At 34.7% G+C, this 20949-nt stretch overlaps 4 protein-coding genes across 7 annotated transcripts; 2 read left to right on the forward strand and 2 right to left on the reverse strand.

Moving 5' to 3' along the window:
• Positions 1 to 402: 402 nt before the first annotated feature.
• On the forward strand, positions 403 to 7200 carry LOC112723347 (uncharacterized). Of its 2 annotated transcripts, XM_025774679.3 has the most exons (16): positions 403 to 794; positions 1370 to 1661; positions 1759 to 1887; positions 1988 to 2195; positions 2274 to 2420; positions 3002 to 3076; positions 3438 to 3509; positions 3792 to 3863; positions 4116 to 4187; positions 4311 to 4382; positions 4600 to 4671; positions 4749 to 4820; positions 5315 to 5458; positions 5833 to 5904; positions 6467 to 6613; positions 6695 to 7200. In XM_025774679.3, exons 2-16 carry the CDS (start codon positions 1464 to 1466, stop codon positions 6877 to 6879), a joined length of 1737 nt encoding a protein of 578 aa, XP_025630464.1. In that variant the 5' UTR covers positions 403 to 794; positions 1370 to 1463; the 3' UTR covers positions 6880 to 7200. The 2 variants fall into 2 exon arrangements, with proteins under 2 accessions (XP_025630464.1, XP_025630466.1); XM_025774681.3 differs by lacking the exon at positions 3438 to 3509.
• Positions 7201 to 7497: 297 nt separating this feature from the next.
• On the reverse strand, positions 7498 to 11542 carry LOC112723348 (protein PHOX1). Of its 3 annotated transcripts, XR_003812447.2 has the most exons (4): positions 11104 to 11454; positions 8665 to 10803; positions 8321 to 8561; positions 7498 to 7852 (listed from the first exon to the last, which is right to left on the reverse strand). XR_003812447.2 is itself a non-coding variant. In XM_029290348.2 (2 exons), exons 1-2 carry the CDS (start codon positions 10712 to 10714, stop codon positions 8413 to 8415), a joined length of 2199 nt encoding a protein of 732 aa, XP_029146181.1. In that variant the 5' UTR covers positions 10715 to 11542; the 3' UTR covers positions 8033 to 8412. The 3 variants fall into 3 exon arrangements, 1 of the variants encoding a protein (XP_029146181.1); XR_003812446.2 differs by having other exon boundaries at positions 8665 to 11542; XM_029290348.2 differs by lacking the exon at positions 7498 to 7852 and having other exon boundaries at positions 8033 to 8561; positions 8665 to 11542.
• A 2447-nt stretch (positions 11543 to 13989) lies between these two features.
• LOC112723349 (uncharacterized) lies at positions 13990 to 17624 on the reverse strand. Its single transcript, XM_025774685.3, has 11 exons — positions 16854 to 17624; positions 16345 to 16467; positions 16156 to 16252; positions 16034 to 16069; positions 15686 to 15873; positions 15499 to 15601; positions 15222 to 15403; positions 15042 to 15119; positions 14868 to 14970; positions 14695 to 14788; positions 13990 to 14606 (listed from the first exon to the last, which is right to left on the reverse strand). The coding sequence occupies exons 1-11, from the start codon at positions 17156 to 17158 to the stop codon at positions 14239 to 14241; spliced, it is 1677 nt and encodes a 558-aa protein (XP_025630470.1). The 5' UTR covers positions 17159 to 17624; the 3' UTR covers positions 13990 to 14238.
• A 1776-nt stretch (positions 17625 to 19400) lies between these two features.
• On the forward strand, positions 19401 to 20702 carry LOC112723351 (protein ALP1-like). Its single transcript, XM_025774687.2, has one exon. It carries the CDS (start codon positions 19401 to 19403, stop codon positions 20700 to 20702), a length of 1302 nt encoding a protein of 433 aa, XP_025630472.1.
• The last annotated feature ends 247 nt before the right edge of the window (positions 20703 to 20949 follow it).

Genomic DNA, 20949 nt, shown 5'->3' on the forward strand with positions numbered 1-20949 from the left:
TTCAATAAATAAAATTAAATTTCAAAATTTATATACCCATCGTCACATACATAACATAAATTAAAGTAAAAATTTAAATATGATACAATATTATTAATCATTTACTAATTATTTTACATATATTATATATATTATATATTAAAATTATATATATTATATATATGCGGAGCAGATAGAAACGGGTATTACCCGCCCCAAATGGGTAGGAGCGAGGTGGATACCCACAAATTCGAATAATATTACCATCCTACATTCAATTTAATTATACCAAATTATAACTCAAATAACATAATTTTTTTCATTCTTTATCTAAAAATTCGAATTCAAATTTCAATCTTAACTTTAAAAAACAGAAAAACAGAGGACTAATTATAAGAAAGAAATAACCCTTAGCTTATTATTAGGAGAAGGAGAGTAAGATGAGAAAGACAAGGGTAAACGACACGAATATCGGAGAAAGAGGAGCGTTTCATTCGGAAGGGGACCCACTGTTCTCTCTTATCTTGTTCTTCATTTCCTTTATCAATCAGGACACGTGTCATGCATCAGATGGCACTGTGTTCTCTTCACTCTTCTTCTTCCTCCTTCTTTCTTCTTCCTTTCACTCCACTACTATCTCACTCTTCTCTTTCTCTCTCTAAAAAACTCCTTTCCCTTTTGATCCTTCACGTAATCACGTTTCTTTCTCCACTAACTCCTGATTTTCCGTTTCGATCACACCTCATTCGGTTACCGGAATATTCCCCCTCACCTCCTCTCTCTCTCTCTCTCTTCGCTGTCGGAGAACCAAAGAGGTCTGTGACGTAACCTTAAGCAAAACAAGAAGAAGAAATATCTTTTATGTTTTCTTAATTTTTTTATATACTCTTGCTATTTTTAATGAACCTAAAAGAAGAAGAAATATCTTTGATTACTTTTAAGTGAAAGCTCAAAAATATCTTGAGCTGCTTTTTGAAGACAGGCTCTCATACTCTGTTTGCTCTTAATTATGAAAAAAAAAAATGATGAAAAACAGATAGAATGGAAAATAAAATAATCTCCACGAAGGTTACTGAAAAAAGGATCATCTAGTTAATTTTCTCGGTTCAATTAAGAGAATCATGCACATGTGGATGGTGCTTTCTTTGTTTCCCCTTGGTAATTTGTAATTAACTGAAACTGCTATAACTACAGAGTTGATCAATCAAAATGATCTTGTCTGCATTTTTTGTTTGATGATCACACTGTGGCCTAGTTTATTTGTTTGTTTGTTTGTTTGATCAATATGATTAATCTTGAAAGTAATGTGTATGTGTGAAATAAATTCACAAACTTGAGGTACAGTTTAGATGACAGGTTTGTTTGCTTGTTTATCTGTTTCTGTGTGCAGTTCACGTCAAAATCATTTTGTTCTGGAATGGGAAGTTGACTTTCTATGGTACATGCCGTACAATTGTGATTAAAAGGGTATTGGCAATTTAGCCATGGGGGGTATATGTTCTAGGAAGAGGGAACAACAAGTCATGGAAGATGATCTGCATAGAGGGGTCTTAGGAAGATACTGCAGAAGTACCAGTACTAAATGGCCAGGGGCAAAAAGTTTTCGTTCCAAGCCAAATAATTTCCCCGGAGGGGGTACATGCCCCTCACTCATGGAGTTATGCATTCATAAGATAGGCGAGGTTTGATGCTATCTTTAGCTTTGATTGCTTTTGTGTTACTTTGATTGCTTTTGTTTCTATTATGTACCTGATTACATGTTTTGTTGCATTATTATAGGACTTCCGTAAATATGATTCTTTCTCAATGCTTCCACCAGACCTAAGCCAGCAAATCTTCAATGAACTGGTGGATGCTCAGTGCCTAACAGAAGCATATATTGAAGCTTTTCGAGATTGTGCTCTTCGGGTGTGTGCAGGAGGCTTGGTGGAATCCCAAGTTTTGCTTTGATTTAAGAGTTTTCAGTTACAAGCATTAGCCAACTTATGAGATGAGTTTTGCATGGCAGGATGTTTTGTTGGGTGAATACCCTGGAGTGAATGATGGTTGGATAGATGTCATCTCTTCGCAGAGGTCATCTTTACTTTCAGTTGATCTTTCTGGTTCAACTGTGACTGATAAAGGATTGCGTCTACTGAAGGACAGCTCAAATCTCCAATCATTAACTCTCGATTACTGTGACCAGTTTTCTGAACATGGTCTCAAATACGTTAGTGGTAGATATACTATTTCTTTCTTGATGATATCTAATTGATTAGAATTAACATGTCAAGTAATGCGACTTTTCTGCATAGGTCTTTTGAACTTGACTTTCTTGAGCATCAGGAAGAGTAGCACTGTTACACCTGATGGAATGCGTGCTTTCTCAAGCTTAGTTAACTTGGAGAAATTGGACTTAGAGAGGTGTTCAGAGATTCATGGTGGATTTGTTCATCTTAAAGGTTTTTTCCTGATATTCTGCTCTATCTTTTAGATCTTGAACTTAGCTTGTTATTATTGTAAATTTGTAATGATGATAACCTCTTGTTTAAGCTCAGTTCTACATACAAATTTAGGTAAGTATGAGACAGTAATGATTAATGGGGTGGCTTGACATGAACTTCATCATGTGGGAAGATCCATATGATAATTATCGTGAATTATCTAGCCTCATTGTATTCTTTGAATACATAGCTTTAGTCGAGGCATCTATTTTATTATTGGTTATGTTGTCTGAAGGCTTCTGGTTAGTTTTCTAGCCTACAGTTAATGGCTAGGAGCCCCTTTTTCGGTACAAAAAATATTAGTGGTATGGCTGTATGGCAGGCTGGCAGGCCACTAAGTCGTGGCAATGGTATCACCATGCCCCAAGGAGTAGCAATGGCTTACAGATTAACTGCCAACCTACAAGAAATCAAGATCAATGAGTGGATGCTGTGTGATCATATCTGTTGAGCCAATCCTCATTGTCTCTTTATTTGAGGACCCTTTTTGTTCTCACAGATAGTTTCCTTTCATTTGTTTGTTTTAAAAATTAATACAGGTCTGAAAAAGCTTGAGTCTCTCAACATTGCATGCTGTAAATGTATTATGGATTCAGACATGCAAGCAATCTCAGGTATTGATCATAAGGCAGCGTGATTTGTATCATGGTTAGGATATTATTTGAAAGTTATATCCCCCTGTCATGTTTTCAATTTTCGAAAGTACAAACTTTTTTTTGTACCTGTCTCTAATCAAACACATCCTAACCACACACTACCTTATGGCCTAGGTCATATAGGTAAGGTATCAGGGATATTCAGGGGACATCCTGCTTAAATTTTTCATCCTGTATGCAACAATGCATTAACTTCCATAGCCTGTAGGCAGCAATTGTTATAATGCTTGATTAGCAGAGTTCTTTTTCTTCATGCTTTTAGATGAAAATGTTAGATATGGTCTCCGTTTTAGTTGACTGCCAATTTGTAATTGTTTAGGTCTTATAAATCTGAAGGAGTTGCAAATTTCCAATAGCAGTATTACTGATCATGGAGTTGCTTATTTAAGAGGTATATTTTCCATAGTGTTTGTCATATATCACAGATGCCAATGCAAGAATATAGTTGCTGCTGTGTGGCTGTTGTCTCTGCACTTAAGCACATCTCGTGTCAGTTAATGATCATCACCTTTAAGTGAAAGATATCATCATTTTTTACCGTGAAATAATTTTGCATGAGGAACTACTGAAACTCTCACTTGCTGTCACTACTCTTCAGTTTTACTTATTGACTAAGTATACTTTGTGTATTATGGTTTTCTGTTCTACATTACCTTCATTGCTCTGGTATCAGGTTTGCAGAAGCTTACCACATTGAATGCTGAAGGATGCAAAATTACTTCTGCATGTTTAGAGTCTATTGCTGGTAGTTTTTTCTTTTCTTTTTTCCTTCTCTCATTTTGTTCTTCAACGTCTCATTTATTTTTCTTAATATTATACAGTAATTTTCGATTCTCTTTGAAGTCATCTTGTTATGGCTTATGAATGAACTTGTGTCAAGTTTATGTGAGAAATTAAGGGTTAGACAGGTCTAGCATGCACACACAAGTGGTACTAAAGCTGCAAAGACAATTCTGAATTTTACTGACATTCAATTATATTTTTGTTTCTGCTACAGCCTTAGCAGCCCTGGAATCTTTAAATCTCAACAGGTGCTGTCTTTCTGATGATGAATTTGAGAACATCTCTAGTAAGACTGATTCTGTTTTCTAATGACCAAACTTGAGGACTTCCTCTGCCAAGTTTGTACTTGTAGCTCTAATGATGAAAATATGAATCCATGGTTTAACAGTCTGCTTACAATTTCCTGTAGGTCTTAAAACCTTGAAGAGGCTAAGTCTGGCATTTAACAGGATCACAGATGCCTGTTTAGTACATCTGAAAGGTGCTTCTAATTTCTCTGCCTTTTGTTATGAGCTTCTGAGTATATTTTTCTCACCATTATATGTCAATTGAATTTATGCTATTTCAGAATTACTGTTACAAAAATTCAGAATGTGAAGAAAAGACCATGTCCTAAATTTACACCATGCATGCTGCTAGTTTATTTTGAATTTTCCAATTATCCTTCATATCCTCATTTATTTATTTTCTTGGTCCAGGTTTAGTAAATTTGGAGTATTTAAATTTGGATTCCTGCAAAATAGGCGATGAAGGGCTTGCCAATTTGATAGGTTTACTATTAAATTTCTGGTGTTTACCAAATGTAGCTTTGGATTAACTTTATATTAACAGTTATTTGTTTATTCAGGCCTCACTCTCTTGAGAAGTCTAGTGTTGTCAGACACTGAAGTTGGTTCCAGCGGGCTGCGTCATATATCAGGTACATGGAAAAAATCATATTAAATAAAAATTCAAACCCGTTCAAATTATTGTTATTTATAAACTTGTTGGTTGTATTCTTTACGAGCAAATGCTCTATGACGACAAGGTGTTACATAAATCGTTATTGCATTGTCACCTTTTTTCTTTTCTTTTCTTTTCTTTTTCTTTATGCTCTTAAAAAAAATCCTCGATCAAGGTGTTCTATTGTTCAGGTTTTTAGTTTTGGTTTCTTGCTGATTAATTTCAGGGTGCTATTGATTTGACTGCAAGAAGTTCTGTAACTAAGTTTGCTATTTTTCAGTTGCCTGCTGTTATTAAAAAATATTTGACAATATGTACTTTATCATACAGTCATTAATTTGTTTTTCTTTTTTCTTTTTTTTTAATTTGAAAAAACATGTCATTTTAGTTTTATTTGTTTACTCTTCTTTTATCCTTGTACATTTTGATTTGATGCATTTGTTGATTATATATGTTCTGGCTTTTATACAGGTTTACACAAACTGGAAGATTTGAACCTGTCATTTACCTCAGTAAATGATGCTAGCCTGAAAAGACTATCAGGACTGACAAATCTTAAATCACTTAATCTGGACGCCCGACAGATTACTGATGTTGGACTTGCAAATCTCACAAGTAAACTTTTCCTTGTGTATATTCATTGTGTCTGCTATGCTTTTTCTCATTGTATCATTTTTAAGTTGGAGCTTTTATTACAAGAACTATGGACTCTTGCTATATAGAGGGTGCTACATAATGATGTTGAGCAAGAATCAATAACTCCTTGAATTGAATTTTCTATTTAACCTTTTTCCTTTTATTTTTTGTTCTCTTTAAATCACTTTTATCTCTATTCTCTATTACCCTACTATCCATGATCATGTTTTGACCTCCAAAATCTTTAGAGAAGGTGACAGGCTAGTCATAGAACCACTGGTACAGCGTGGTAATCAGTTTTATTTTTTGTCGGATACTCTATTCTTACTGTCTGATTGCCCTGTCTTGTATAGGTTTGAGTGGATTGATAAAATTGGATCTCTTTGGAGCTCGTATTTCAGACGCCGGAACTGTATTTTTAAAATGTATGTATGTTGAACTGTTTTAGATTTTAGACCATGGTTGATTTGCTTTTTTCTTTTCTTTATGCACTTATTATGCAACAGTATATTTCTTTTAGCATACCTGGTTGTGACCTGCAAACTTGATGTTGTAAGATAAAACTGAGTAATCTATATCTGAAATGGGAATGAATGACAATGGAGATTCTTTGTTGGGTGTTTGTCATAGGAGTATTGAGCTAAAAGTGCAGCTTTGTGATGAAAGTGTAGTAAATTGTTCAAGATAATAAATGAATCTAAGTAGATGTCTGTGCTTCTGCAGTTATTAAATATTTATTGTGTTTGAAAATGTAATGAGATTCTTTTGTACTTCTTGATGGAATAAATTCATGTCTCTTTTGTTCCCGTACTTGAGAACACTATAATAGCCCAAAACAGTAACACAATCTAAGAGTTAATACTATTGAGAGATCCCATTCAACCCCACTTTACAACTTCATATATAAAAATCATAGAACTGCACAAGTGTGTTCTTCAACATGGATTGCAAGCTGAAATGTTATTTCCTCTATGTTCTTTGCTGCAGCTTTCAAGAACCTGCAATTCCTTGAAATATGTGGTGGAGGATTAACTGATGGAGGCGTAAAACACATAAAAGAGATGACCTCCCTTACACAGCTTAACCTGTCACAGAATTGCAACTTGACGGATAAAACTTTGGAATTGCTATCTGGTATTTTCTGCATATCTTTAGGATTTAATATCTTTCAATCTATTTTGTTGACACATTTGGTATATTTTCATCTAAATACAGGGATGACTGCGTTGAGGTCACTTAATGTTTCAAATTCGCGCATAACCAACGAGGGATTGCGGTATCTGAAGCCGCTAAAGAATTTACGCACTCTTTCCTTGGAATCTTGCAAGGTTACTGCAGCTGAAATCAAGAAGCTTCAGTCCTCTGACCTCCCAAATTTGATAAGCTTTCGGCCAGAATAGACCAACAGATGATCGGAGAATTATGTTCTCAGGCTTGTCAACAATTCTCTGTATATATCCATATCTCCCTGTTCTGGATATTATAAATGATCATTACAGGGGGTGGGTAATTCTAGAAAATGTGTACATAAGCTATTATGCATGCAACAATGTAATTAAGCTTTTATTTTGCATGTTGTGGTTACCCGAGAATAATTGTACATAAATCATCATTTTCCTTTTCTCCTTTCGCAGTTCAGTTGTACACTTTGTACATGCCTATTTGGGCTGCTATCTACGTTCTAATGCATGTGATAAAATTGTTGCAGAGTTTCTGATTAAGTATACTCATCTGAGCTTTATCTCGTGTCCTTTCTGTTTTACCCTTTTCTGATTTTATATTTGCTTAGCATAATAAGCAACCATATAACAATGTGTGTATACAGTGGTTAGTGAAATGTGTAGATTTATCCCTTTTTTCCCCTTTGGTCTAGATGTGCATGTTGTGTTATTGACGAGATTATAAGAAAAAAAAAGCTCATTACATCTACAAAGTTAGGGCCGCAAATTCTAGAAAATATATAAATTCAGTGTTTTAAATCCTAAATAGTTACTTAGCACAGTAATGAAAGGAGAAGATAAGAAGTTTAAGTCTCATTTATAAAGACTAACTCAACCAAGAACATAGCACTTACAAATGTATAAAAATTACAAACCAAGGAAAAATGGTGGGGTGGGAAAAGAGGGGGGGGGGGGGGGGGACAACAATTCTCTCTGGCTGCTTTTGATACAAAAATTAAATCTAACAATAAATCGAATATGAAACTAAAGGGAAGGTAACATGAGCAGAAACCAAGCACAAGGTAAATTCCTGCAAGTCCATCTTCCCAACTTGCCAACCTTGTGTTCTTGGTAAGTGTAATATGAATGAAACCAATACTTTTTTTCTATGAATACACTGCTGAACCCAGACTTATAAATAGCAAGAAATAACCTGCAGAATAGTTGAACCAAGGATTACCATAAAGCTATTATTAAGAAAAACAAAGGTAGGGATAGAGAGGATTAATAACATAATAAGTAAGCAGTGTCACTCTTGCACATAGCTCAATGTTGCTCAGCATTCAGCTATGATATAACAAAAAAAACTTGGATTAATTAGAGGTGTAAAATGTACTAGTTTTCCCCAAAGAAGAGAGAAAAAAAATTGCTCTTAAGTTTATTGAAATTTGGAAACATTTACAGCAAAGCACATAAGGCAAATGCCAATATTCTAAAGCTACTTATGAGAGATCAAATATGCAAGATACTTTTGCACGTTGCGGCCATAAACTTTTCTGCACACTTGAAGATATGAGAAAACAAATCATGAACATCATCAAATGTTACAGACAACCAAAACAAGCAACTAGACAAAATTAATAGAATGGATTTTAATCAGCAGGGTTTTACACTCGGCTACCTTTGGATGACGATGGTGCTTTAGGTGCAGAAGCAGCCTATAAGTTACTGTCGGCATTGTTGTTGTTTGATACTTGAAGGAAAATATGCAACTCATGGAAGCTCAGATGCTTGATCAAGGTTTGAAGCTCGCCTTCTAAGCAAGGGTTCCAAACGAAATGACGGAATTACACGCTTCCACCTTTTAGTTTCATTTATATCACTCCATGCCTGTACTATTATATCAATGTTGAATCCTGGACCTGTAAGTTAGAAAAAGAGTGAACAAATATATATATATATGAACATATACCATTAAAAAGCTAGCTACAAAGTAGAAAGTATGTAGTTATCATGAAAACAAACCATCTGCTGCAGCATTATTTGAACAGTGATCCTTCAACGTCGAAGATATATCTGATGAAGAAGCTCCAGCAAGTTCAAACTTCTCAGCTGCTACTCCCAGTGTTTCATTCCATGATGGTGAACCTATTTTGAATTCCACAATGGAGCGTTCATATAGCATGGTACCCCATAGAAGATTAATTAGAGCTTTCATATTTGCCTGCTGTGTAGCAACTTCCTCTGAGGATATATTTTTGGCAAGTACATGCAACCCCATGTATTGTAGATGTCTTCTTGCATTCTTTGAACTAAAGGCTTTACTCAAGTATTTCTTCCCTCCTGATGCTTCAAATATCTGCATTCCTTTCTCTATATTATCCTCAGCATCGTTGTAAAGCTGAAGAACCTCGGTGGATGACCATGTCTGTAGATCGACATTACTACTGAGAGCATGATACCAAGAAAGTTTTGCTTGCTCAAACTGCTGCTGCCCTAGTGCTAGGAATGCTTCATAAAAATCCGGCTTGATTTTAATGGCAGCTACATATTTTTCTCCCGCATCGGAAAATTCTCCCTTTGCCCATTCATAACAGCTCAGGATTCGTTCGCATATGTTCTCTTTAGAAAAATCATCTGTTAAATATACTTTCTTCCTTGCCCTTGATGCAAGCACATTTCCCCAGTGGAACAATGCTAGAGCACTCATCTCTTGGAACTTATCTCCTGCCATGTTAAATAAGTCTTGTGCTTCATTACATGTAACAGTCTCCTCCAAAGCCTCAGAATAGAATTTCATCCCAAGGTCATGAAAATCTGGATATCTTTCAGATTCAAATCCAAGATGGTTCTTGAATAGCTTGGCAAATTGAACTATCCAATCCTCAATGCAAGATGAGCCAACAATTTTCTTTGGTTTTACCTCACAACTTTCATCAGGTACATCAACCACAACAGCCTTTTTCCCCACCTTTACTTTGAGCCTTTCAAAGAATTGATCCTGCTCAGGAGCAGCTGCTATTATATACAACCGGATAGAACTCTCGGATCCTGTTTCAGCCCATCTTAACTCATCATCACAAGTGATTGTAACCAAATCACCTTCATGGTCCCTGTATTTGACAAGAATGGGTCCTAGGCCTGGGAACCGATCATAAATAGTTTCTCTTAGCTGCAAGAAGCTGCAATGAGCAGGTAGTTGAGCGCATCTTATATCCTCGCCAAAAACAAATTTTACTGCTTTCTTGGGTAGATCATCTGTTCTATCATTACTTTTCACCTCTATAACCTCCTTAATGTCATCCTTCTTCTCCTCAACTTTGTCCTTAGCCTTCTTCTTTTTGGATTTGTTTGTCTTCTTCTCAACAACAATGTCATCAGCCTTATCCTCTGCAGATTCCTTCTTGTCTTGCTTTTCTACAATTTTGTTATCAGGAGCCTTCTCCTCCTGTTTATTGCTCTTTTTCTTGCGCCCCTTCTCTTTCACCACGTTTTCTTGCGGCACAACATTAATCGGTTCAACATAGTCTGGAGGCAATTCAATTACTGAACCATTTACTCTTAACCCTTTCTTCTCAAGTGCAATTTTCACCTTTTCCGAGATCTCCAACGCCGTGGCATTATTTGGATCCGTCTCCACAACAGCATTAACATCCTTCAGAGCTAAATCCAGCCTATTTAAAGCCTCATAACACCTTGCCCTCTTCAACAGAGCTTTGCTATATCTTGGTGTTACCTCAAGAGCCAAATCGCATTCACGAATCGCCCTCGGGTACTGGCTGCGTCCCATCTGCATGTAGCATGCAGCCATGTTACTCCTCAGATATGACACATCTGCATGATTCCTTGGTAACAATTTGAGAGCTTTCTCATATTTCACCAATGCCCCTCTAAGGTCCCTCCTTTGGAACAGTTTGTTCCCCTCATCCTTCAACTCCTGAGACATGGATATAGATGAGGCAGGATCACTCTCATATTCGTTGGTGCTGCTGCTCTCTCCCACTTGCCCTTGATCCTGACCTTGATTTCCACCATCTTCACTTGTTTCTCCTACTTGCTTCTTTTTCTTCCCCATTTTCAACCCAGCAATCCAACAGTAGAGAAACTAATCCAAGCAATCACCTTTCTTATACAGCAATACCCAAAACCTCAATCCAATCAACCCTATAAGCAAGAACAATAGCTAACTCCCTTCTCAAAAATAACTAAAACTTCATATGTTACCAACTTGGCAGAATAACCAAAAGCCAAGGAAACATTTTAAACGATACAAAAAAGGGAGAAAAAAAAAACTTTATATAACAACCAAATTAATCAACTTCATATGTATATACATAGCAATACACAAAATGGAAGGTACAATGAAGATGAATGAGAAAAAAATTAATTAAGAAAAGATATTCCCTAAATGCCAGTGGCTGGAATTGAGGAAACAACCTCAGAATCTCAAAGTTGTGCTCTTACCGTAATAGCATGAATCCTGGAATCTGAAAAAAACAAACGCATTCTTCTCTCCAAATCAGGATTTGTTTCTCCGCAAACACAAATCCCAACTTAGAGAGGAACAAGGACAAAAAAAAAAAACTGGGATTTGAAGATGAAAGAGATTGAGCTATCTTGTCTCGTAAGAAGAGGAAAAAAAAACAAGGACCCAGATTTTGCCAATGGAAAAAGCTTCAAACTTTGGAAGGGAGAGAGAAAGACAAGGACATAGGAGAATCGTAAGAGAAACCAGACATGTTGCGATGTTTTTGTTGTAAATGCAATAAGGAATGGTTTTTGTTTTGTTTTTTCACATTCTTGACGTTAACGCCACACAAAGCTGTGGAGAATAATATTTAATCATATAATTGCAATTTGTTATCTGCACTCAGATTCTGAAACTCACTCCTCAATCTTTTTCCTTTTTTTTTTTCTTTTCCTTTTTTATTCCCTATTACTACTACTTCTATTTTAAAATAATAATAATAATAAGAAAAAATATAAGGAGTACAATGTGTATAATAGAAGTTTAGGATGTCCGATTCAGTATTAGAGATATAACCACTAATATTATATTTTTCTATCAGTTTAAGCTTTTAGGATAAGTGGTTTATGACATGCTATCAGAGCTCTAGATCCAATTGTACACATTGTACAAATATTCTATTAGTTCCCTAGCAGAATTCAATAATAATGGTCGTAATCTTTTATTCTAATATTTAAGTAAAACTGTAATTATTATTATATTATCTTAAACCATATTTGTTATGAAATATAAAAGGAATAATAATAGATTAAACATGTGACAGTTGACCTTATGAAGAAAAAATCCAAAACAAAAAGATGGACAATAATGCCAAATAAATGTTATAGATATTCATATGCTTAGTTTCTCTGTTTTATTTTTGGTGATGAAAGAGACATATGGATCACTCAATCTCAATTATGGCAGTTGGTGATTCATAAAGCGAATGATTGTATTTTTCTCCTGAAATTTGTATTAATGGGCAATAATGCTTTAATAATGTATTCATTAAGTTCCAATCTAGTTCTGCTATGATTGATTTTCAGACAAAATAATATATATTTGGCTATGCACCACATATCATTTCGTTAAAGTATCAACCATCATTTGATTAATTGCGGCTTGATTTCAGCTAAATAGAATTACGTATTTAATTATTTTTTATATAGAAATATTATTTTAATAATTAAAAGCAACTTGAAATTAATAATTATTGGAAGTGGATTAAAATTAGTTCTTATATTTTATTATTAAAATAACATTTTCATTTTTATATATCATATTTTTTAAATATCTAAATTACTGTTGTATTTTTCGAGCATATATTTGTTGGGACTGATAAAACTTGAAAGATAAAAATGTAATTATTAATTGGCATTGTCAACAAAATATCCACTCTTGGATGTTTAAATGACTTGGTAAGCTCAAGCTCTTAAAATAAATTCTCGGATGAGTCAATTTAAAAACTTATGTTTAGGGTTAAAATGATTATAAATAAATAGATATTAGAAAGTTACGAAAAACACTTTTTTTTTTTTAATTTAACATTTTTTGAATATAAATTATTAGACTTTTATGTATTTATTAGAAAGATTCTCAATTAACTATAGCCATATTGTGTTGGGGAGAAAAAGGAAAAAGGAAATTCTTTTGGTGGAACCCAACCAACCACAACTTTATAAAAAGTGCAAAACCATGTGAAGACTCTGAGCAAGGAATAAAAGGCAAGTCATCTTCCGACCTCTACCAAGTAAGTTAGTTAGTTAAAAGTAGGGCTGGCAATGGGTAGGGTAGCATAGGGTTTAGACTCTACCCTAATTCTATCCGTGGGTACCCTACCCTACCTGTGGATTGAGAATCTCTCAACCCTAACCCTACTCACACTCTAAAGTTCTAAATCCTACTCTACCCTACATTACTCGCAGAAATATCAATTTTTTTCAAAGTAAATATAAAATTCAATCATTTCAAATTTTATACATATTAATAACATAAAAAATAAAAAAAGAATGCTCTAAATTACTAAATTACTAATTAGTTTAGTGGTTGTTCACTTATTGTAAGTCATTATATAAGGGAGGTTGTGAGTTTAACTCTCATTTCCTTCACTATATACTTATTTTTTAATAAAATGTGTGTTATATATGAGGTATGGGTAGCGTGGGGTAGGGTACACCCTAAACCCGTACCCTACCCTACCCACAGGCATACCCGGATCGTATCATACCCCACCCGCAACGGGTCGGGTAGCCTACCCTACCCGCAGCGGGTGGGGTAGTCTACCTTATCCGAACGGGTTGGACCGGGTTGGGTACCCGCGGGCAGTGTATAAATTGCCAGCCCTAGTTAAAAGGACGCATTTTGCCACGGCCAACTTTAAAAAGTTCAGATCTGCGACGGATTAATCCTTAGCAAAAAAAAATTGGCTCAATTGGTGCAACAATTTGACGTCTAAGGTGTATCCAAATAGTAATGTTGAAGAGAATAAACCAGTGAATTAGGATAACAAGATTATCTTTAATTAGATAAAAGTTGTGATTAAAGCTATGTTCTACTGTTTGGTTTGTTTGTTTTGTTTGTAATTGTCCTGAATTGTGTTCTTTGTAGGTGGAGTTTTTTTGAGTAAATTTCGAAAAGAAAAGAAAACATATGCCTTGCTTTGCTTCCTTATATACCTATAAGTAAAGAACAACATTTTTGTAAATTGTTAGTCCATACAAAAATATATGCACAGCTAGCAGATAGATTTGCCAAACCGTAACCCAACCTGTTTAACCGACAAATTAAATAGTACAACACATTCAAAATATGATTAAGAAATTTATAGATTTAAATAGTGTGGATTTTGATTTAAACAAGTCATCTTAGATATTGCCATATGAATAATGAATACCAAGCTGTAGATTCAATACACATTGGAACAAACCTAATTGTTATGAAAAAGGAATCATATTCATCAATTGTTTATGCTGAACAATAATATGATTAATACCCAAAACAAAAAATAACAAGAAAAAATGTATATTAACAGCATCCTGCTACTGACATAAACTGATATTGATTTATTATTGTTGTATATAATCAGTTTGTTGCTACTGAGGAGGAGCAGAGTCCAACATAGCAAGGTACTGAGTGATGGCTTCTCCTTCAATGTTGACTTCAATGTCATAGTCAGCCAATGCATCTGAGCTTGCTATGTCTGCAGATATCTCATCTTCCATCTCCACATCTCTCTCTGAATCTGATGATGATGATGATGATGCATCTTCACCTTCACCTTCACCTTCTCCTTCACCAACATCATTATTTTTATTCACATCTTGGTTCTCAACATCAGAACCAGCAACATTGTGTGATGCTGATGCTGATGCTGATGAGTTTGCTGCTGCCTCAGATTGTGGCATCATCAGTCTTTGCATGATTTCATCTGGGGTCCCACCACCCTCAACAGCAGCAACCACTGCTAACAAAAAAGTATAGTGAATTAGTGATTACATTATATTATATCAAAACTATATGACTATTCATTTAGTAAACTACTTTAGTACCTCTTGATCTCTCAAATCCCATCTGCACATATCTCTCAATTTCAGAATTGATATCCTGTTTTTGTTTTTTTCTTTTCTTTGACTCAATATAATCCTTCATGATAACAACAGTTATTACTTATTAGTAAGACTTAAGACATGATGTAGTTAGTTAGTAAGTAGTGGTAATTAACCTGTAAATTAGAATTGGTCTCAGGTTTTGTGAGATCATCTAATGCTTTGTCACTGTCATTCTCATTTCTTCTAAGTGCTTCAGCTGCAAGCTCCCTCTCAAACCTGCCACAATTGTAATTAGCAACAGTAAATTTCAAGAAAACAAAGCTGAAAATGAATGATAATTTTCTGACCCAATAGAGACTAATTCATCCAATCTTGGAATATCAACAGGCTTCTTCAGAGGAGTCACCCCATACTGCTTTTGTTCCCTGACAGATTCACCAACATAATCAGAAAGAATCGGTACAAGTTTATAGTACTAAATAATAATGATAATAATAAAGATCAAGTTAAGCGTAAGTTTAACCAACCAAATCTCGTTCCTTCTTTCAATATCTTCCATCTGCTTTTGCCTCTTCTTGGCCTTCTCCTCAAGAAGAAGATCAATGGCTCCCCCAACATCTTGATTGGTCATTCGCAATGCTCGCTTCGCATTACCCTCTCTGAAGCCCATTTGCATAACAGCTGATAAAGTTTCATCAGACACTTGTAGCTGCAAAACATAATCAAACAAGTAAGCCAATACATGTTCAAATTCTCAATTATAATTATAAATTCATCTCAAGTCCCAATAGGCCTTTTTCATACCCGAGCAAATTTTGCTTTTGCACAAGTCAATGCTACTCTTGCTTTCTCAAACTGTCCACTATGATAAGCCACCACTCCCTCAAGAAGCTCCAATCTCAAATGCCTATATATACAAAAAACTCATAAGCATTAATAGTCTTCTCTAAGCAGTAATTAAGAAGAAGGAGATCAGAGTTTAATGGCTCACAATGCAAGTTCTGGAAAGCGACCACCCTGCAAGAGCCTGAGGCGGAGCAAGTTCTTGCCATGAGCACGCTCTAGTCCATCTCTAGCCATTTCGAGTCGCTTTCCAGCTTCCGAAAGCGAACTTATGTCGCGCAACATAAAGTAACACCACACCATGTTTATTTGCAGAATGGGTACATTATCAATAAGCTGAAACCAAGAAAAACACACAAACAAGTTGAATTCATTATACATAGTGCCTCAAATAATTCTCATACATAGACCAACAAATTCAAGTCTAGAATTTAGTGTCAAAAGTGAAGAGGTTTCCAACAAGTGATAGAATAGATTAATAGAATGTATCACTGACCTCAAGGACTTTTGAATCACAGAGAGAAAATGCTTCCTGCAATAACAGTGATCAGAATTATTGATAACATGCTTTGAAAAAACACATATGAAAATGATAGATATCAAATTTCCTTAACTAACCTCTCCCATAGAGAGAACTTCAAGTGCATCTTTGTAGTTTCCTTGTCTAATAAGGCGCTTTCCATTTGCATCAAGCATTAGTCCCATCATCACAGCCCTGCCAGCCAAACCCAAAACAAGGAACTTAGAATCCAAAAAGATAACAACAGAATTGTTTCAAGTTTATTATGCATGGTTGCTTAATTATACCTCTGATCAGTCTCAGAACCAAGTTGCACTTTCTTTCCACTTTGATCTTCAACTTCAATGTTGAAGTCTTCAACAGGTAATGATCCATCAGCATGCCTTCCAGCAAGTGCAGTAGCAGCAGCCCTTGTTGCAAGTAATAAATTTTAGATAAAAGAGCAACAAAGATTCAATATATAACAAAACCAATCATACATAAAAAAACCAGTCATCAAATCAGTCACTCGTATAAAATACATGATTCAGTACATAACAAAACCAACCATACATAAAAAAAAAAAAAAGTGAAAACTCAGGTAAAGTCGACTTCACGTGAAGTTGATACCTGAGAGCCGTTGGATAAAAAAAATTTAGTCAAATCATCTAACGGCGACTCTCAATATCAACTTCACTTAAAATCGATTTCACTTGAGTTTTCACCTAAAAAAACCAGTCATCAAATCAGTAACTCTTATAAAATACATGATACAGTACAAAATATAAATTGAAAATGAGTTAAACAATACACGTACTTGAGCCTGGAAAGCCTGCGAGAGCGTTCCTCTTCGGCCATGATTTGATTCTTGATGGATTGTCCTTCTTCAACAGAGATACGAGTGGATAGAATCTTAGCATTGTTCTTGATACCCAATTGAGTCAAATTGCGGGTGGGGTCATCATGATCCTTGAGGATTCTGCCGGCGCAGATGAGGTTGATGGAGTGAGGGTTGCAGTTTGATCGCTTTGCAACTTCATCACGGAGCATGGGAATGTTCCAGTTGTCAAGTTCAACATCTAATACTCCAACCCACGTTCCACCAATTCTGAGTTTCTCCATGGCATCAAACACTGGACTACTTCGGAGACTCGTAGGTTATTATTATAAGAAGATTCTCTCCTTATCGTGTATCATGTATTTATAGGTGCACACACGTGGACCGTATCACCACAAATTCAACTTCTTCAATCTTGTTATGAAAGAAAGCTTCCTTTGCAATTAAGGTTGATTCATTGTATTTTACTAGGGTTTTAAATTTTAATTTAAATGAATTCTGTTAATTAAAAAGGTCATCAATAAGTTAATTAAAACAAACCTAAAAAAGATTTTTGAGAATATCTTCCAAAAAAAAGGGTAATAATTACACTAATATTCTAAAGTTAATTATCGAAATAATTAAACGCAATTTACATATTTTTAATTATTTATTTATTATATATTAAGTTTAAAATATAAATATCAATAAAAAATTACTCTATTTGAATTTAAATAAAATATCAAAAAAATTAAAACGAATAAGAATAGAAATCTAACTTTGATGTTTTAGTTCAAATTTCAGTAAATCTATATTTTTATAAACTTATGAATTTAAAACGGAACGGTATATAATTTTTAAAAATCATCTTTCGACTTATTGGCATCTAAAAAATTATTACTGAGACTTTTGATATTAAAAAATTATTATAAAATATAGTCCTTTAAAATGGTATAGGAGTTAAAATTTGAATTTTTTCAGAGCTAGAATAATAAATAGTTATACAATATAAAATAGTTAATTATATTTATATAATATGTAATTTAAAAAATAATTAAAATACTATATCAATCAAATTATTATTTAATTTGTAAAATTAAATACAGAACTTGTTGCTTTGATGATATTACTTCTAAACTCAAACATGGATTTTTTTTAGAGTATAACGACATCAAAATATAAGTTTTATACTTCATTTCTTAAATTAAATGAGTCAAAAAATAAATTTTAATTAATTTTTAGAAATCGTTTATTGTTTCGTTTTAAATTCATAAATTTATAAAAATATAAATTTTTTGGAATTTAAACTAAAACATAAAAGTTTGATTTCTATTCTTATTCGTTTTGAGTTTTTTAATATTTTATTTAAATCTAAATAAAAATATTTTTTATTAACATTTATGTTTTAAAATTAATAATTTGTATCAGTACTAAATCGAATCAAGTTGATTCAATTTACTGCTTCTGCAGTATATACATGTAAATCGAATCAAATTGATTCGATTTATTATGTTTTTTTATTATGTTTTACTTTGAAATTTTTTTCTACTAAATCAAATCTAACTAATTCGATTTATGAAATATAATTGATTTGATTTACATAAAGATAAAATAAAACATAAAAATTAAAATTGAACATGTATAATATTAATTCATATTTAATTTATTTGTATAATTTATCCTAATAATAATATAAGTTTTTATTAGTACTAATAAAGATAATATTTTTGTTGGTGACTACTAATAAAAATAATATGAATATTAGCATAGTAAATAATTTAACTAAATATTTTATGTTATTTAATAATTTTTAATTATTATTCTTATATAAAGATATTTTTATATGAATAATTCATATTGTTATTTTTAGAAGAGAAATTATAGCAAAGAAGATAGATGGAATTTTGAATTGAAGAATGGTGACATTTTCAAAGGCGACTAGGTAAATATCTAATTATTCAAATTATTTGATGGCTAAAAAATTTGGATATAAAAGTAAAATGAGTGTTATACTTTAATGTAATAATTTTTGGTGTTTTTAAAAATTATAGAAATTATATAAATCGGAGAGGGTTTAAAAAATTTTAAAAGTTTAGAGTACATAAATCAGATCCACCGATTTGTATTGAAAAAATTAAAAAAATTGGAGTACACAAATCGGACTGCCCAATTTGTGTACTCCAATTTTTTTTATTTTTCAACACAAATCGGACGGTCTGAGTATAAAAATCGGACGGTACGATTTGTGTACCTAAAAATCGGACGGTCCAATGTACCTCTTAACAATCGGATAATCCGATTTATACTCCGTATATTAAATCATCCCACATTTAAAAAAAATACAGTAGATCACCATTTAAAAAAACACCATTATTAATCTAATATTAAAAATAAAAAAAAAAGTGATTATTTGATATCTCTAATAATGTTTTCTTCCATGAATAATTTGAAAGTGAAATTTTTAAATTGTGTTAAAAATAGATAAGATTAAGAGAGAAAAATAAAATATTAATTGGAAACATTTTTGAGAAAGTAGAATGTGAATGAATGGCACCAAGCGGCGGCACCAAGCGGAAGGCGAAGAAGAAATCCCACCACCACCTGAACCGCCCGAACCGGCCGAACCTGGCGGCGATAATCTCGGCAGTGACAGCCACCGCGAACTCCTTCCTCTCCCAAAACGACCTGACCCTTCTTCCCTCCCAAACCCTCGCACTCGAATCCCTAATCGCATCCACATCCCACTCTCTCTCCACATTCCTTTCTCTCCTTCCCAAACCCTTCGACCCTCTCTCCCTCCCACCTTCACTACCTCCCCCGCAACCCCAATGTTGGTTCCGCCGCTTCCTTTCCGCTGCCAACACCGATTCGCGCTGGCTCCATGCATTCCGCATGTCCCAGCCTTCCTTCTCTCAACTCCTCGACCAACTCTCCCCTTCCCTCCGCTCCGCGCTTCCCCAAATCGCCCCCGATTGCGCCCTAGCCGCCGCCATTTTCCGACTGGCCCATGGCGCCTCCTACGCCGCCGTGGCGCGCCGCTTCGGGATCTCCCTCGCCGAGTCCTGCCGCGCTTTCTTCGCGGTCTGCAAGGCCGTGACTAATAAACTAGGGCACCTTTTCGAGCTACGCACTAATTCCGAGAGGGTTGTGGTGGGTTTCGGGTGGAGCTCCTCGCTCCCCAATTGTGTCGGCGTTCTGGGGTTGGATAAATTCGCGATTGAAAGCAAAATTTTGGGTGAAGATGGGTTCTTGATGGTTCAGGCATTGGTGGATTCCGAAGGTAGGTTCTTGGATGTTTCAGCTGGGTGGCCTAGTACGTTGAAACCCGAAACTGTTTTGCGTCAGAGTAAGCTCTTTCTTGAGATTGAGGAATCCAGAGAGTTGTTGCAAGGGCCATCTTATAAGTTCAGTGATGGTAGTTTGATTCCTCAGTATGTGTTGGGGGATTCGTGTTATCCCCTTTTGCCATGGCTTTTAACACCTTATAATAGGGTGAATGAGGAAGATAGTTTTGGTTCCGCTGAAAGAGCATTCAACTGTGCACACGCACGTGCAATGGGGTTGGTTGGTGATGCCTTTGGGAGGCTAAGGATTAGGTGGCAGATCCTTTCTGATTTAAGGAAGTGGAAAGGGGAGTGTGTTGAGTATTTGCCTTATGTGATTGTGACTTGCTGTTTGCTGCATAATTTCTTGATTAAGTGTAACGAGCCAATGCCGGTTAAAGAAGTGACAATTGTGGAAAAGGAAAGAGCGGATGATGTTGCTTCTGATGGAGTGGTGGATGAGAATGCAATGAGGATAAGGGATGCACTTGCCATGCATTTGAGTAGGGCGAACTTGAGAGGATGAATCAATGAATCAATGTCTGGAAAACCTTGTAGGGACTACCACTTCCGTTAAGTTTGTTGGCTTTCAATGCCCTTTTTATGTGTAACATTTTTGTCATGTATACCACGTGCAGTTTTGATGTACCAATCACAATCAACTGTGATACTGCTTTTCTAGTTAGGGTAGTTTAGCAGCACACCAAGTACAAAAAACGCTTTCTTGTTATTGAGGCTTTGTACTACCAAGAATGTAAAAGTATGAAACTCTT

This window comes from Arachis hypogaea, chromosome 11, assembly GCF_003086295.3.
Source record: "Arachis hypogaea cultivar Tifrunner chromosome 11, arahy.Tifrunner.gnm2.J5K5, whole genome shotgun sequence".
Taxonomy (NCBI): Eukaryota; Viridiplantae; Streptophyta; class Magnoliopsida; order Fabales; family Fabaceae; genus Arachis; species Arachis hypogaea.